Raw genomic sequence first — 19,809 nt, forward strand, 5'->3', positions numbered from 1 at the left:
CCTACCTGAGCATTGTTTCTGACCATGTCCATCCCTTTATGGCCACCATGTACCCATCCTCTGATGGCTACTTCCAGCAGGATAATGCATCATGTCACAAAGCTCGAATCATTTCAAATTGGTTTCTTGAACATGACAATGAGTTCACTGTACTAAAATGGAACCCACAGTCACCAGATCTCAACCCAATAGAGCATATTTGGGATGTGGTGGAACGGGAGCTTCGTGCCCTGGATGTGCATCCCACAAATCTCCATCAACTGCAAGATGCTATCCTATCAATATGGGCCAACATTTCTAAAGAATGCTTTCAGCACCTTGTTGAATCAATGCCACGTAGAATTAAGGCAGTTCTGAAGGCGAAAGGGGGTCAAACACAGTATTAGTATGGTGTTCCTAATAATCCTTTAGGTGAGTGTATAATAGACAGCTTTATTTAGTTTAACATATAACTTGTAGTAAACTGTAGTTTTGAGTGACAAAACCATACTTCTGCCTTTCATTTTGTATGTTTTATTTTTCTATGTTCTTTAATTCATATAAACCACACTGGTGGTGTAGTGGGCTAAAGCACATAACTGGTGATCAGAAGGTTGCTGGTTCGATCCCCATGGCCACCATGGCAAGGCACATAACTCCAGGTTTCTCTGGGGGGATTGTCCGCTTTGGATAAAAGCATCTGCTAAATGTAAATTACAGTACATTCATGTTGTACATCAACAGTGTGCTGTCACTTTATCTGAGCTTGAGCAGCGCTGGAAAAATAGACTTTGAGCCTAAACCCCCTCTACAATGCAGCTCACGCTACTCTATAACGCGCTGCTGACGCTTCTGATGTGAGTGCTCTAACCTGTTAACATAGAGAAAAAAAATACACGCTGCTCACACTTACGATATGAAACAGCTGTGAAGGTAAAAAAAAAAAAATTTAAAAGGACATCTACAACAGGGTAAAAGGTATGTTTTGAAACAAATCAGTTCTGGCTCTAAAATCAGATTTGATGAGCGACTGTAAAAAAGTTTTTAAATAGTTGATATATGCATACCTTTCACCACACATTAATTAAATTATAATACACAATTCTGTAATAAAAAATAATAAAAACTACAGCTACTGATATTGTTGCATATACTGTATACTTAAACAAAATTATTATTATTTCTTAGTGGGAGAATGGTTTATTAAAAAAGGATTATTAACATTATAGTTATAATAATAGTCTTTCCAAACCTGCATGATTTATTTTTTTATTCAGATTACAAAAGGATATGTTTATGGTCCGTCGTCTCAATACAATAGCAGCGGATAATGCTTTAAAGCTTTAAAACACCAAAAACACATAGCATTATAGATGTCAAGATTTTCAACAAAACAAAACAAAATAATTGCCTTCAGGAGACTTTTTAAAGGAATAGTTCACCCAAAAATAATAATTCTCTCATCATTTACTCAACTTTATGGTGTCTCAAAGCCACATGAATTACTTCTGTAGAACACAAATAATTTTTTATAGATGTATGATGCATTTATGTCCATATAACGCACGTCAATGGGGTCCAATACTTTTAAGCTGCAAAAAGCACATTATGGCAGCATATAATAGTAATCCATACGACTCCAGTGGTTTAATCCATGTCTTCTGAAGCGATACGCTTAAAAAGACCATAACCTATCTTTTAGATCCAGAAGACATGGATTAAACCATTTGAGGTGGCATAAAGGTGAGTAAATGATGAGAGAGTTATCATTTTTGGGTGAACCATTCCTTTAAGCTTTAAAGTGAGGCACTATACACGGTCACTGTTTTGAATAGACAGACCAAGATCATTATTAAAACACTTTTATCATCTGCAAGAGAAAATGTGTCATACATGTTTGGAACAACATGAGGGTGAGTAAATTATGATAAAATGTTCATTTTTGGGTGAACTAATAATTAAAAAATAAATGTATTCATTGCACATTGGTGTCTGTTATCATTTTGCCATTGCTGCCATTTGAAAGCAACAAACAACTTGAGGCCATGTGTTACAGTGATTTTACCAGAACGAAGGGGCTTTGCGTCATGCATATCAATATCCATAAACCGTGGGACAATCACTCTAATGCACAGCCTCTCTATGTTGTAGAGCCCTTGTTTGATGTTGTGGCAGTTACATGTAAACTGATGGGAAAGAACTTCCTCCAGGGATCCAAACAGCTGTGGAAAGGGTTTAGGACATAAGCAGGGAGGAATTTCAAGCCATCCCAGTGGACCTGGGAAACACACTCACAAACGATACAGAGACAACTCAGAGACATAAGCCAAATACACAGAACAAAAAACTTGTATGTGTGAGAGAGAAAGAGATAATGAGAGAGAATCAAAATGAGACGCACACAAACATCCACATAATAGGATTGGTTTTATGAGTGCTAAATACCTGCTATCGTGCCAAGCACACGTTTGGAGAGAATAAACGGCAGCTTAGTGACTCTATCCAAACCTGCAGCCTGTTAGCGCACCCTTTGGAGTCTAGAGGTGTGAAAGGCCTTATGTGAATTACATTTGCTTTCTTATTGGATTGTGTGTGTTGACAGACACTGCAGACAGATGGCCGTTTTGAAACACTTTGGCAGTGGACGACGTAAACCACCCCCCTAACATATGTACAGCGTAGACAAAATGCAAATAAAAACAGAAACACTGAATGTGTGTTCTTCTATCACTCTCACTAAGTGTGTGTTCAGGTTTGAGTGGTTTACGAGGACATTTTTATAGGAAAAAAAACTTGTAATTCAAGAGTATTATGCTATAAATGTGGTTTATAAGGACATTTCTAGTGTACCCATAATTCAAATGGCTTTTCGAACTGGCAGCCATATCACCCTGCAGCTCTTGCCTGGTTGCCCACTAAAGCTAAGCAGGGTTGAGCCTGGCCATGGGAGACCTCCTGGGGAAAACCAAAGTTGCTGCTTGAAGTTGTATTAGGGAGGCCAGCAGGGGGTGCTCACCCTACGGTCTGTGTGGGTCCTAATGCCCCAGTATAGTGATACTGTAAAAAGGCACCATCCTTAGGATGAGATGTTAAACCGAGGTCCTGACTCTCTGTGGTCATTAAAAATCCCATCTTGTATTAATCTCAATCCCTGAATTGGCTACATCACTCTACTCTCTCCTCCCCACCAATAGCTGGTGTGTGGTGGGCGTTCTGGCGCACTATGGCTGCCATCGCATCATCATCCCTATGCTATGTAAAGTGCTTTGAAAAGCGCTATATATATGTAAGGAATTATTATTAAAAATCATAGTAAACTATGTTTCCTAAAGTATCCACTTTGCATAACATGTGACCAAAACATCATGAGACCCCTTACAACAATTTACCATGGTAAATCATTACTGCCAAAATACCATGGATACTAAAGTTATCGTTTCTACAGTAAAATGAGTAATGACGTTTGCCACCACTGTCAAAATAAAATTACACTGACAGTTTCTGAAAGCTTCTTACACACTTGAAAAAACATTTTAAAAGCGGTGTTGTTTTGCTGAAAACTATGGTTACCATGGTGATGTGAAGGGGAATTAGTCTTCAAGGATTGTTCTGAGTTGAATGCAATTTAAGCTCCATTGACAGCATAATGTTAATTGCTACAGACAATCATTTCAACTCCTCTCTCAATTTATAAAAGATGATACAAAAATCAAGGTTACAGTAAGGCACTTACAATGAAAGTGAATGTAACCAGTTCATAAACATTAAAATACATGGACTCACTTTATATTAGGTGTCTTAAACTACTATGTACTTATGCATGTACTAATTATGTGCATACGTGTTGTTGAATTGTACTTACATTTAAAGGATCTGCATTTAATTACATCTGTAGTTACACTGTTAACCTCGACACCTAATCATTAAATGTGCACATTTTATAGTGTCATAAGATTGAAATCCTAGAATCGTCCACATCTGTGGTAATCAATATTATGATACAGATGCTTTTAATTGAGCTTAACTTAAAGAAATTTAAACAGCATAATTTCTAAAGATAAATCAACATTATAAATAGGCAGGACCCGAGTTGGGGGAGATACCATCAAAACAACAAATACCATCTTTGTAAAATCTACTGATTAGTGCTTTTATTGTTTTGCTTACCTTTTTGCATTGCTTACCTCTTCTGGCCTTTAAAGGCTTGCCACTTTGTATTATGTACTAATAAAGATGTTTTATTTTACCTCAAGTTTATAAGGGAACATTTTACGTCAGTGTTAGAAAACTCCATACACAATAGTTTCAAGTGGTATTGTTTATTGTAAACACACATATGATCATGCAAATGTATGAAAAACCAACAAACAAAATGCAGTTGACTATAGATGAGGGTAGCGTTAAAGCAGTCTCTTCTCTGCTATTGCTCTCTGTTGTTTTCCATCTCAAGTTTTTCACAACAAAACAAGAAAAATCGACACAATTTTTCACGGGGCATTCATTGTTGTCGCATCAAGTTCAGGCATTGCTGCCACAACAGCATCACATGCTTACACCAAAGCTTATTTAAATAAAGTTCCTGCTTCTGTGTCCCTGCTGAAAAAATTATGCTTGGAATTTAATCGGAACTGGTATAGTTCCACAACTAATTGAATGAATTCAGTTACCATTTCCACAGTTGTGTAGAAAAATGCCTACATATTACTGTCAAAATAAGAGTTCCACTAGAAATATGCAAGAATGAACCTAATGTTCTCCATATTTTATCTCCAACAACAAAACAACTGAATGTGAATGACATAATTGTAGGATTATTCCCAGAGCATGTAAAGACAGCATCACTCCACGATCTCTCTGAGCAGATTTCTACCACACTATAGCTGAGGAATAGAGTTAAATTAAAAGCTTCAGCATTACTGCTCATCACTGCGACAGATGCAAGTAATCACACATGCTCAGTCTCTCTCTCTCTCTCTCTTGTTACTCCAATAAATTGTTAGAGACAACCAAAGCTATCATTACTAGTTCCAAAGTGACACTTTTGATTTAGTTAAGGAGGCTTGGGTGCCTTATTTGAATTAGCAACTGTACATTCGTAACAAAGTAGTTCCACACAAGTGCAGTTTTCCATACAGTCCTTGGTTTTTCCTGATTGGGGTTTGCATCTCTTGATATCTGGCAATCCTGAACATGTCTAAATCTACTCGGCTCTTTGGAATATTCAGTTCTTATCAACCGATCATATATAGGGAATTAAGCAATATCTCACAAGCAAGAGTGCTGTTATGCCCGTATATCAGCATGGCTGTGTTTGTCCTAATACCGCATTTAGATTTAGATATGCTTAGGGTTGCCAGATATCAATAGATACATCCCCCAATCAGAGCCATAAACTTGCACCATTTGAAAATATTCTGCCAGGTGTTATGCTTTATTTGCACAATCTGGCAACCACGAGCTTTAAAGCTGTCTTTTCACTGCAAAACCTGGCCAAGAGAGCAGTTCAATGAAAAATTTTACTATCAACAAAACTGAAGGTAAGGCATTGCATTTCAAGACAATCCCAGTGATTTAGACACTGACACTTCATTACAGTACAAAATACCGCCGTTCAAACATTTTCAGGTTTGCGTCCCCAAAAATGCTTTTGTGTACTAGAACTATTTGTTTACGCTACTGTTTTAGCATCTGGCATAGAAACAGTACAAACATCCATTACTAGTTTAATTACTACATGTCAAAAGCATTTATATACTTAAAAATAGGTATACATGCTGTAATAACTTTTATGTCCTTGTGTGGCATAAAAACTCATTACAGCTTCCTGCCTGTTCTAGATGCATGTTAACACGTGCCATTAGTGCTTTCGCGCTTCAGATCGAATAATTGTGGAAAACTGACATGAATGACTGTTCTTTATATATACATTTTCATAAATAAATGAGAAGCCATCAATATTACTCTAAATGTGGACTAAACATTCTAATGGTTGTTCACTGAAGCCTGCTAAAGACAAATCAATACGGGTTTACACTATTGAACAGGCTAGGTATGTGCATCTTTATTATGGTTTCATTTTCATTTTTATATGTTGACATTAAATAATTACTCTCGTAAAATTTCTATAGTAACAGTGGGGAAATATTATAGCTGGAGGATTACACCTTTGTCTAATGATGTATACTTTGCTACAGTTTCTTATCTATTAGAGACTCTTATATATTAGAGATGTTTGATCCAACCATGCCCCTTGAATTTTTTTTTTTTTTCAAAATCGACCACATAGCTTCATTTACAGCATATGACACTGTTTGATCATGTGATCGCTTACCATGAAAACTGTCCATTTCTGACTAATTGTGGGACTTTTTTCTAAATGTAACTCTGCTATGTCTTTTGAATTTGTCCAGTTTGCTTTTAGAAATATTATGGTATAAACAACATTATTAGTAAGATTGTAAAATCCTTGAAACATCCATAAAACAAGATACATTTAAGTTAGAAGCAAAATGGCATAAGATATTAACTCCTTATTTCATGGGGGGACTATAAAGATTGAAATATTTATGCTTAAAAACAAGAAAACAAATATTTGCCAATGAGGCAAGAAAAATATGATTTTTTTATTTTATTTTTCTTTGAATTAAACTAATTTTAGTTAGTCTATTGGCAAATATATATATATATTTTTTCCTTCTTGTTTTCAGATTTCTTTTGTCATTTTTATTCTCAAGTAATGCATCTTGTGTTAGGGATGTTTATATATTTTTACTGCAACGCGAAACAAAAACACTGATTAAGGAAATAATTTTTTGCAGTGTTCAAACAAATACTTTTGACTTGTTTTTTTGTCTGTGAAGAATGGGATACTTGGGCTGTGGCATGCTCGGATGGGTACTGTAAAATAATAACTGCATATCCATTTTTCTGTGGAGTTCAGTGTTTGAGAATAAAATACTGATGGGTGAGCACTACCTCAGCAACAATAAGTTAATTCCAAGAACAGATTGTCTAGGTGTGATCTGCGGTCATGATCAGATGTTACTCAGAATGACAATGTGCAGAGTTAAAAAAAAGAAAAAAGACGTACATCCATTCATGGCATTTTTATTAGGCAGAGTCAAGAGTCCACATGCACTACACCAATGTCATCATAATTACTTAGCGGAGGTGATCACAGGTTAATTCAAGCTTAAATAAATCTTAAATTGATGAATATCTATTGTGATTTAAAATGGCAGCCTTCACAAATATAACCCTGTTGCTAAGACATGGGCTGAATCTCAATTTAAATACTATTATGTTTATGTTTTACATTATTTTAAAGACCACATGAAATAACTTGACAAGCAGTTTTCTTTGCTGTGTTGACTTATTTCTTATGGAAACAGGAAGTTTGGGTAGGAATTTTGATTTTATTTTTTTTAATAGCAAGAATTTCATTATGTCACAGCAATATTCCTTGATTTGCTTCTTGCACAAGTTATTTTAAATGTGTATGTCTGCTGAAAGTGATTTTTGTCAACATTTAGGAACACACTAGCATATACATGGCCTTGTAACATTGCCACAAAAGTATAGCTGTATCCAAATTGATGCACTATACATTATGTACTCACATGTCCCATTTTCCAACCTGAATGAAGAAAAAAAACAACCTTCCAAACCTAAAACTAACCAATATGGTAATAAAAAGCAAATGTATGACCAAATGTATCATGCGCTATAATTTAAGTGTTTTAATATGAAATAGGGCGAAATAAGTGTTTATAAACTCGTAATTTTACTCATGATTTGTGTTAAAGTGAATAAAAGTCGTTGTTGTAGCACCTCTGGTGTTCATATACATTGCATGTAAATGAAAATGTAGTTATTTTAACATGACTAGGGACTAGGTTGGAATTGAAGTGTCGTATCATCTCAAAATATTTGTTATTTTTTATTCCGGTTGTGGTACAGTTCAGACAGCACTGGTGCTCCTGCCAATGTTCCATAATTTTTTCCTCCATTTCTTCGGTCCAATGAGACTTTCTTGATATCGCAGCCATGCTAGTTGATGTTCTGTTGCAGGTACATCAGGACTCCTCCCACTGAAACTTCCCGTGCCCCGTTTCTTGCTCTCTCTCATTGGCTGTAGGTCAACACTGCAGTTGCATTCAATCAAAACCTATTTCACACTGCGCAATTTTGACTGCGATTTTCGCAGACAGGTCCAGATATTTAACATTCTAGATATCTCATTGGAGATGAGATATCTAGACATTGACATTGGAGACGCGTCAGTGTTTCTCTCAAATCGCGTCTATGATAATTCATACATTGTGATCGTCGCTCACGGGAGCGAGCTCTGATTTGACTACGATTTTGGGCTTTTGTCAGCGATCTCCACAAAACTCTTGCTTAAAATCGTGTAGTGTAAACTCGGCATAAGAAGGTGTTAAGCAGTCAGTTAAAAGTTTTCCTAAAAGTTCACCCAGGCGAGGTGTTTTGAACCACCGGCACAAACGCAAAAAACGTCTTTTTGGCCAGATTTGTATCTTAATTACGTCACACCCGTTCGTTCTTCGATTTCAAATGAAGTATATTTGGGCCTTTAACATGCAATGCAAAATCAGCGTAGTGGGCAAAGATCTACCTGTGATGATCAGTTTATTTATATGTTGTTTATAACATATACAGATAACAGAAAGCCATTTAATGCATTTACAGTTGAAGTCAGACGTTTACAAACACTTAGGTTGAAGTAATTTAAACTTGTTTTTTAACTACTCCACAGATTTCATTTTAGCAAACTATAGTTTTGGCAAGTCGATTAGGACACCTTCTTTGTGCATGACACAAATTATTTTTCCGACAATTGTTTACAGACAGATTGTTTTAATTTTAATTGACTATATCACAATTCAAGTAGGTCAGGTCACTAAGTTAACTGTGACTTTAAGCAGCTTGAAAAATTCCAGAAAATGATGTCAAGCCAATTAGACAATTAGCTTCTGAAAGGGTAATTGTAGACAAGTGGAGGTGAACCTGTGGATGTATTTTAAGGCCTACCTTCAAACTTAGTGCCTCTTTGCTTGTCATCATGGGAAAATCAAAAGAAATCAGCCAAGACCTCAGAAAAACCTTGTGGACCTCCACAATTCTGGTTCATCCTTGGGAGCAATTTCCAAATGCCTGAAGGTACCACGTTCATCTGTACAAACAATAGTGCGCAAGTATAACAACATGGGACCATGCAGCCATTATACCGCTCAGGAAAGAGATGCATTCTGTCTCCTAGAGATGAACGTAGTTTGGTGTGAAAAGTGTAAATCAATCCCAGAAGAACAGCAAAGGACATTGTGAAGATGCTGGAAGAAACAGGTATACAAGTATCTATATCCACAGTTAAACAAGTCCTGTATCGGCATAACCTGAAAGGCTGAAATGCTCCAGATCCGCAATAAAAAAGCCAGACTACAGTTTGCAAGTGCACATGGGGAAAAGATCTGATTAAACAAAAATTGAACTTTTTGGCCATAATAATCACCAAATAATCATTATGTTAGGAGGAAAATGGGTGAGGCTTGCAAGCCGAAGAACACCATCCCAACCGTGAAGCATGCGGGTGGCAGCATCATGATGTGGGGGTGTTTTGATGCAGGAGGGACTGGTGCACTTCACAAAATAGATGGCATCATAATGAAGGAAAATTATGGGGATATACTTAAGCAACATCTCGAGACATCAGCCATGAAGTTAAAGCTCGGTCGCAAATGGTCTTCCAAATGCACAATGAACCCCAAGCATATCTCCAAAGTTGTGGCAAAATGGCTTAAGGACAAGTCAATGTATAGGAGTGGCCATCACAAAGACAAAGCCCTGACCTCAATCTGATAGAAAATTTGTTTGTTGAACTGAACAAGCATGTGCGAGCAAGGTAGCCTACAAACCTGACTCAGTTACACCAATTATGTCTGGAGGAATGGGCCAATATTCCAGCAACTTATTGTGAGAAGCTTGTTGAAGGCCACCCAAAAGGTTAAACAATTTAAAGGCAATGCTACCAAATATTAACAAAGTGTATGTAAACATCTTACCCACTGGGAATGTGATGAAAGAAATAAAAAAAACGGTACATGAATACACGTTGTCAGCTTATTAAGCATAATTGGTGTAAGAACGTGAATGTAAACGCTCACGCTCAATGAGGCATTATTTGAAAATACATCATCCAAGCACCTCGGGGAGCATCCTTGATTAGAATTTTTTAACATCTGGGAACGGCGAGCTTGCTAAAGGTAACGCGTAAATCAATACGTTAATTTGATCTCTCTGAAAATCTCTTTGAATATTGCTCTTGTTCAGTTAACATTTTTGAAAAGACAGTATTGTTTATTTTTACTTTGTCTATCCTTTCATCCTAGACCCTTGACCATTTTTCACTCTTAAAAGCCTGAATATTTCAAGTGGGAGGAAAGCTAGTGTATTAGCCTTGAACTGGAATTCAGTGCCTAGGAAAAGATGTCTCTAATCTTTTTAAATAGTCTGCTTGACTGCACTGTATATACTTCAAAGCATATGACAGCATAAGGAGAAAGTAAAAATAAGGCCACGTCCACACTAATTTGTTTTCAGTCTCCTAACATTAACGTTTTTTGCAGAACGCAGAACTAGAGAGCATTTTCGAAAGACACCGTTTTTGGTGGAGGAAAACATCATACCAATTTTGGATGAAAGGCATCAACGTAGCAAAATCAATGCAGTGACATGGCCAAAGATATAGACTCATTCTCAAACCATGGAAGCAAAATGATCTGTTTTGCTTACTATATACAAAAATAGTAGGCAGAGTACAGTGTTTACAAGGCAGTATTCAGTAAATAGTTAGCTAGTGTTCTATTTCGAGCGTAGTGTCTGACATTTCTTTTCCAGGCTGTTAAAATCCCTGCTCTGCAAATGTAGTACACAACACCACTTCGGGGAAGAGAGTATCAGATACGTGATGAATCAACTCAAACTACACAGCACTGGCAGTAACAACCTTACTGCTGAGCAGTGACCCATGGACACTGAGAGAAATTCTGAAACAAATATGATAAATTTTTCTGGGAAAATGAAACAGCCCTAGGTTTTCATTTATTTAAACTGGCATCACCTAGCTTTGAAGCACCAATCAGTCGATTTTTCTGAACAGATTACAGAGAATTATCGGAAATGCTGGCAATTAATCTGCCGGTTGTTTCCAGGCAACCATCTCTTAAGGCTTGCACATATCAGACAGTGTTAATCGGGAAAGGCCAAAGGTGGGTGAATTTATTAACACAATCAGTGTCTCATGCTAATGCATGCCATGAGGCCAAAGTTTGATGGGTTGAACAACGCATCAGACTGCAGTAGCAATGACATGCTTCGTCAAAAATCATTTCCATAAACAGAACTGAAAGCATGTTTATTGCCCCTGTCATTTTGTATATCTGTGCAAAGATGCCCTCTGGTGCACACTTGTTTTTATTGCTCACTTGCAGCATTGACAAATTTTTATTTGAGAATGTTCTTGGCTTGCAGAGAACAAAGTGAACAACACTTGATGAATTGCAGGCAAAATAGCTTTGCTTTGCCAGTATTGGAGATTGCACCTTATTGCTTTAATATCATCCTTAAAGGAATAAATTGGCCAAAAACTCTGTTATCATTCATATCTTCATTTTCCCCTCATGTGATTCCAAACCTGCATGGCTTTCTTGCTTCTATAAGAGAGGTGTTTTAAAGAATGATCACACTGTTCTTTTCTAAACAATGAAAACCAAACTCCATAATAGCTCTCAAATCATAGGTCTATTCATGCTTGCACACATTCAAACTTGGCATGTGAAAAAGCATTGAATCAGGTTTGACGTCAATGATGCCAAAAGCCTTTGTTTGTCATGTCTTTTAACCAATTATGATGTGCCAAGTTTCACAGTTAATGTTAAGATTTTTTACATATAGGCATAATATGATAGCACGTAACTCACCATTTAATTTTGCACTATATTCACTGTACCTTTGAACAAGTCACTTCACTCCAGCTTGCTTTCATGATGACTGTTTTGCATTACATTGCTTTGGTCAAGAAATTATTTTGTGGGAGTTGCGTGGCACCATGCGAGATTCAGACGTGTGAAGAATTCAAAATCCTCAGGCTCTAGAGACATTAAAAGACACTTACGTGCTCAAGCTGAAGCCCCCGAGCAGCAGGCCGCAACCCCGGGGGTTGATATGGCCAGTGAGGTGAAGGAAATTCGGTGACATTTGATGAAAATGACGGCAATGCTGATGAAGGTCATTGCTTACTTGGAGGAGCTTGATGTAATACGTCGATCGATCACTGCCATGAAAACGGAATTCACTGAGATGGTTATAAGAGTGGCGGATGTTGAGAAACAGATAAATTATCTGGAGTCATCAGAGAGGGAATTATTTGCAAGTCCTCTAGTGACCAAGGCGGACTTGGAGCACGTTTGGTGAAAAGTTGGAAGATATGGAGAATCGTAACCGACTTTTCGGAATAACGAATAACGTCCGAATTGTTGGAATTCCTGAGTGAGCAGATTGTCAGACTATGATGGAATATCTGGACGGGTTCTTTCAGAGTCTGCTCGACATAACAGGCCATAAACTGGAAACAGAGCGAGCTCATACAGTTCCGGTTCGGTGATTGCTGAGGGAGACAGGTCCCGATCATTTCTGGCCAAATTTCTGAGATCATCCGATAAAGATCTTGTGTTACGTAAGGCGAGGAGTAAGACATTAAACAAAAAACAAAAACATTTTGTTCTCAGACTTTGAGAATTCTACAAGAGAGAAATGTGATTGATTCAAGAAACCAATTAATGTAAGAAACTCTTATATCAACGTAAGGTCGCTTTTGCACTGATGTTCCCGGCCACAAAGTATTTACATGTCCCCAACAAGCATTGTCCTTCATAAACCAATGGAGTAAGTCATTGAGTGATACTCATGTTGCAGCCGAGTGGGCCTGACTCACTGATCATTCACTTGACCATCCGAGGAAACTGGGCACCTTTTTTTTTCTTTTGGATCTGGTTCCGCCTAGTGGCTGGAGTTTGTTTTGTGTTGTAACACTCCTTTAGGACAGTTTTGTGGATGAGTCTGCATGTTCTTTGTGCTTATGCCTCCTATTGGTTGGAGTTTATTTGGTGGATTATTTCTTGAGGGACATTGGAGTGATTAGGTCATTTGTTGCACTCATGAAGCAGTGAATGTGCTGGCTCACTGAACATTCATTTGACTGCCTGAGGAAACTGAACAGTTTTTTCTTTTTTGTTGTTGTGTTGGTTCCACTAGCGGCTGAAGCTTGTTTTGTGGAGGAACACACCTCCGGGACAGTTATGTGGATGAATCTACACATTCTTTGAATTTATCCCACCTATTTGCTGGAGTTTGTTTTATAGATTTTCTTCTGTTATGTAATTCTGTCTCACAAAATTTGTAAAGAAACACTGGACTTGAGCAATCTGATGGCAAAGTTGTTGCAGGGGCTCTCATAGTCATAAATGGACAGTTTGAGTTTTGAGGGATGAATGCCGGTTGGCGATGTCTACCATGGGGATAATGCTCACGTTTTTCTTTTTTCTATTTGCTTCATTCTGGGGGAAGTTCATGGTTTGACTGTTGCACTAATGTTGGAATGTGGTTTTTATAATTTTGTTTTTGAAATACAATCTATTTTTTCTGTCAAAATGTCAAATGTTAATATGAGTGGATTGTCTCTCTCCACGTGGTATTTTATTTTTTCTTAAACGCAAGATTTACTATATATTGTTTCTTCAAGGACGCGTCTTTCCCCGCAAGAAGCTGAAAAATTTGGGAAGATGTGGGGTTGGCATGTTTTCTTTAGTGCTGGCTCATGTAAGAGCAGGGGAGTCATTTAATAAATAAACATCTAAATTCAAATGTCTCGAACAGAGTAAAGTTAAATTAGGAAGAGTCATTATTGTTTTAGCAGAACTTCAGGAGCAAAGGTTGATTTTGGCTAATATTTACGCACCAAATGCTGACGTTCAGGGCTTTTTTATAGATCTTGAAGGGATGTTGCAAGCCACTGGCACCCATCATGTAATAATATTGGGAGTAGACATTAATTTATTGACTCAATACTTGATCACAGTGAAGCAAAAGTGTGTAAAGCCCCTAGAGCAACACTGACACTTCACAGGATGTGTAAAAATCTTGGTCTTACAGATATTTAGAGACTTTTGAACCCATCTGGTAGGGACTATACATTCATTTCATTAGTCCATACGATTTATTTTGGTGTTGACTGCTCCATTGGAAACATCTTAGTCTCAGATCACGCCCTGGTGAGTTTAGAGATGTTGCCACATATGGAGAAAAATAAATTTAATAGTTGTTGCTTTAATGTATCCCTTTTGCAAATTCTTGAATTCCAACAAATGTTAAAGGCTGAAATCAATGTTTCTATGGAGACCAACTGGTCCTCAGTAAGCCTCTGTGGGCATGGCTTGGGAGGCACTTAAGGCAGTTCTTAGGGGTTGACTTTTGCTAGAAGTTTATATGGAATCATTAAAAAAATGGAAAGCTTCAGCCAACCATGATCCAAGACCAGATCAGTCCGATTCATACAAAGGACAAAAGATCCAATCAAGTGTATGATTTACCGTCCGATTTCCATGATCCAACTAGATGTTAAAATATAGTCAAAAATGTTGGCTAACTGATTAAGTAAACTTTTTACACCTCTTATACATATAGATCAGGTGGGGTTTATTCAGGACCATAGCTCTTCTGATAACATTAGGCGTTTCATCAATATCATGTGGTCAGTGGCGAATGATCAGACTCTGGTCGCTGCCATCTCACTTGACGCTGAAAAAGGCGTTTGATATAGTAGAATGGGATCTTATTAAGATTTTGGAAATGTATTGGGAATACATTTATTGGATGGATTAAGTTACTTTATAGACACCCGGTTGTGGTGGGACAAACAAATTGATTAATTCCAGATTACATTTCTCTGAATAGAGGCACTCGGCAGGGTCGCACTCTTTCCCCATTATTGTTCCCTTATCTTGCCCTGGAACCATTAGCAGCCACGACAAGGAGGATTTTACAGGGGTGATGGTGGGAGGTGTGGCGCAGAAGCTTCTGCTTTACGCAGATTATATTTTATTATTCGTCTCAGACCCTTCTAGATCTATGCCTTGCCTCCACAGATTTATTCATTCCTTTTCTAAGTTCTAGGAATACAGAGTTAATTGGTCTAAATCTGAAGCTTTGACGGCTTTTAAGCCAGGCAACTTTCAGTGGCCCAAACTGGGCATTCATTTTAATTATCCCATAATTTACTCACCCTCAAGCCATCCTAGTTGTATATGACTTTCTTCTTTCAGACAAAAACAATCAGAGTTATATTAAAAAATATCCTGGCTCTTCCAAGCATTATAATCGGAATGAATGGTAACTTAGATTTTGAAGCCCAAAAGAGTGCATCCATCCATCAAAAAAGTAATCTACACAGCTCCAGAAGGTTAATAAAGGCCTTCTGAAGTGAAGCAATGTGTTTTTTTTTAAGAAAAATATCTATATTTATAACTTTATAAACTATAAACACTTCCGGAAATGGCCGTTCTGGCATATGACGTAGGCATAGTGTAAGCTCCGGTGAGAAGTGACGAACGTGGAAGCACAGAGAATAGAGGAAGCCAGTGAACGCACGGATGGCTGTTACTGGAAGTATTTTATTCTCAGCAAATGTGTGTGATTATTTAAGTTTGACCCTTTATTAAAAAGGTTTTCATACGACGTGGGCAGGTGGGCTTCATTACAGTTATCCATGATTGGGTTGAAATTATAATAAAATGAATTGTATTCCAAAATTCAACTACTTGCTACAGTCTCTCCCTATAGATGTCCTCCTCTCTTTATTTCAAGCAATTTGAGATGTTGAGAATGCAACGCATACTTCCGCTGTGTTATGAATCATGTTCTAGCACATTCTGAAACTCGACGCACCAACTTGAGCTTGCATGGCTAGATGCATCTGAATTCACGTACTTGCGTGGAGTATGTTTCGGCCTTAAGACTGAAATTACCTACACAAGTGCTTACATTAAGCAGTTTAAGAGAGAATTGTAAAGAAAGAGGAATTTCAATACAGTGCTGCCTTGCAAGCACTAGAATAATAATAAATGCTGTTTTTACTCTGGTGCAGAAAGGCATGTTAAAATGTACTTGTAGCACTCACACCAGCAAAGACTATAAAATGCAGGTTTGTCACTTTATTCTGTACATTCATTCTAACAAGCCCTCTTTACTCATCTCTCTTTGTCTCAGGTTGCAATTCCCCTGGGCCAGAACGTTCCAACAATTAACACACACACACAAAAACGGGAATAATGGGCTACACATTTTTATGGTAGGTTTAACGCAGAGATGGGGGTTTGAGGGGATTACGGGAGCAATGAAGGAGAAGAGACTTTTCAGGCAGGTCTCGATTCATTTAACAAGCCTTACATGGGGGAAATAAACGTTAAAGCACACACATTTAAATATAAAAATAAACATTTCACTAAGAGTGCACATACATGATTGCTGTGGGGTTGATTCACAGATGTCAGATTAAAAAGTAAACACATTCCACTGTCTTTGAGGTTAAAAGCCAGATGGCAAAACCACCACAAAAGAGCTAGTGTTTTGAAGCAGCCGATTCACTTCAGAGCATCCTTTACATGAAAAACATCCCATATGAGCATGGCTTTCAGTGCAAATGATTGCCAAGTAGAGAAGCATGACCACAACAAACTACCTCAAACTGACAATTAACATTTACGAGCAGCATTTCTCTCAAAATGAATAATTTCCCCCAAATCAAACTGTTAATTTCAAGTGCTGAGCTTATGGACTGATATACAGTACGCTTAAATAGGTTAATATTTCACAAAACAATACTCAAGAAGATAGTGAAACTTTCAGCCGCAACATGCGTAGAGGACACAGCACAATAAAAGCAATAAATACTGTAAATGCAACAAAACTGATGCTTTCCTTCAAACCAAAGAGATAGTCCAAAAGAGATGAAGGGAGAGCAAGACATCAACAAAACACAGTGATACAGTTTTGATATTTACATCTTACACAGGGCTTAAAAACAAGTATATTTACATACAGATTGGTGGAGCAAACTTGGTCAAGCCACATCCACTGAACGTCATAAAAAGTAAGAATAAGAAACTGATTGTAGTAGAGTGGAAATTTTAGAACAGAAATAGAGCTGAAGAGGGTTTATTGATAAGCTAAGAGATTTGTTAAAAATAGTATTTTGGACAGTTTGTTTATCAATACTGTTGACTGACATTATGAGTTTAACGGCTGTTCTACCACTGCACTCCAAAGAATATACCTTTATCGAATTAAATATAATAATTAAAGAATTATTCCATTTTCAATACAAGTTAAGCTCAATAAACAGTATTTGTGGCATAATGTTGATTACCTCAAAAATTTTGACTTATAATAATTTTTTTGTTTCATTTTCATAAAAAAGACGGATAAAATGGAAGCGAATGGGGTCAATTTTTGGTTTAATAAAGCAGGATTGGTGAAGCTTATTATTTTATAAAAGTACTTACATTATTTCTTCTGTTAAAACTTGTGTATTATTTGAGTTCTAAAGCTGTTTATATCGTCATGTTCGCAACAGACTACTAAATTACCTGGAATACACGGTTACGTCGTTATGGCAACAAAGTTGTAAAATTGGAAATAACACGGAAAAGTTTAGTAAGCAATTTTATCACACTAAAATCATGTTTAACATGTTACTGTTTACATCTTTTAGCTATACTTTGGAAAGATAAGATTAAGATTCAACTTTATTGTCATTGTGCAGAGTACAGGTACAGAGCCAATGAAATGCAGTTGTTTTCGCATATCCCAAATAAGCTGGGGTGAGCCATGAAACAGCGCCCCTGGAGCAGATATGGTCAAGGGCCTTGCTCAAGGGCCCAACAGTGGTATCTTGGCGGTGCTGGGGCTTGAACCCCCAACCTTTTGATCAGCCTTAACCGCTGAGCCACCACTGGCCCTGAAACAGTGAGTAGTATAACATTCACAAATTGGCAAGTGCCTCACTGTAACTTTTTTGTTTTGTTTTTTAAAGAGAAGTAGGGACGAGTGAAAATAAATTTTTGTTGTAATCAACAATATGATTGAGCTTAACTTGCATTAAACCCAGAATATTCCTTTCAATTATCTTGAGTGAACTGCTAATGCAGAATGAAAGGGTTCAGTCTTTGGACCTAGACCTGATGTTGACTAAAAATTAATTTGAATGTATGAAGATTTTGTAATCTCACAAGCATAGATTAAACCTAGTTATGGAACATAATTTACAATTAATGATTTAACATCCAGGCAGATAAAGTCACTTAAAATGTTCTTTCCCTCACTCATACATTGCACTTATGAGCAGATATTGCTCGATGACAGTACAACTACTCTAATACTCTAATGTCTGAAGTCTTGGATACATCTTGCACTCATTCATTCCCTTCTTTACGGTCAACTTAGAAGTTTAAACCCTTTCTCAACTAGTGCTAGAAAACGCCAACACGACCTCATCTAAGAGGTTAACCAATGTCAATTTGCGAACAAATGACATCCGTAGAAGCTTTCAAGTCCATCCAAATCACCATTTAAAAATAATAAGTACATTTACTGGAAGGTAAAAGCAAGAAATAATTCTAGTTTATAAACAATATGATTCAACAATTGTATAAAATCATCACAATAAAGATTGCCCTCCCCTTTTCCTTGACATTTACAACCGGATACGTCTTTAACTTGACGGCTTGTTCCCTGCAAAATGTATTTTTACATCTGAGAGGATGATATTTCAAAGGGGATCAAGGGTAAATCAAACTACTGCACTAGAGTTCATTGAAAATTAAATAAAATAAATAAATTAGGACATTATTAGACAGAGGACCTGCCCCTCTAGCCGTTAAACCAACTATATTTCACCTCCATAACACTTATGAGTATTGCATTATGGATGCCCGTGAGCTTTAATATGGATATTCACATCTATTTGAAGCACTGTCTAGATTTCCTACCTCTATTATTTGAAGCAAATATTACCAGTATAAGTGAAACTCGGTTTGTTGTTGTTTGTTGCATGTACATGGCAGTGTGTATGTTATGTGTACAGTACGTTTCTCTGTATACTGCAAGTTAGATCAGATGTTATCAAACAATCTGACTGCAACCAACATCAGCTGTACAGAGCTGTCTGTCACTGGTAATTTAGAAACATATGGCACCTGAATAAATGTTTGAATTTTGAGCTGTAGAGAGGAGAAAGCCATGTATGAGGTAAAGAGTGTGTAAGACTGTATGTGTTTGTCAGAGAAAATGCGCTATGGTGGCTCAGATGCTTTTGTGTGCAAGCTTAATTTTTTTTAGGATTCACGGTCTCAGGTGCTGTTGGTCAGAGTAGATCCGGTCTGTACAGAACCATCAGAGCCATCTGGTAGAGGAGAAAGAGGACAAATTAGAAGCGTATTTAAGACATTTGTTAGTGCAGTCAGTAAACATAGGACTCCATACTTTCAGTGTTTCTGGCTCTTTCACTCACAGACATGAGATGGCATTTGCGAAACATCTCATTTCCATAATATGATGCATTTCTGAATGTACAACAGTCCTCTAATCTGAATGGAAGTGGTAATCCATGAATGTTGGTGTGCAGTTTAACAACAATAGGACACTTTTAGTATTGCTCTGCTTGTCTGCGTTCAGTGTTTAAAACGGGCTGTCAGTCTGTGC

General features: G+C 37.2%; 1 protein-coding gene across 2 annotated transcripts in view; it reads right to left on the reverse strand.

Annotated features, from left to right (window-relative positions):
* Positions 1–16,377: 16,377 nt before the first annotated feature.
* The window catches only part of LOC127619847 (glycogen synthase kinase-3 beta-like), a 28,211-nt gene continuing 24,779 nt past the window's right edge, over positions 16,378–19,809 (reverse strand). For both annotated transcript variants that reach the window (XM_052092864.1, XM_052092863.1), the window contains one exon: positions 16,378–19,510. In XM_052092864.1, coding sequence (XP_051948824.1) covers positions 19,458–19,510 — 53 coding nt within the window. In that variant the 3' untranslated portion in view covers positions 16,378–19,457. The remainder of the gene's footprint in view (positions 19,511–19,809) is intronic.

Source organism: Xyrauchen texanus, chromosome 26 (genome assembly GCF_025860055.1).
Source record: "Xyrauchen texanus isolate HMW12.3.18 chromosome 26, RBS_HiC_50CHRs, whole genome shotgun sequence".
Lineage (NCBI taxonomy): Eukaryota > Metazoa > Chordata > Actinopteri > Cypriniformes > Catostomidae > Xyrauchen > Xyrauchen texanus.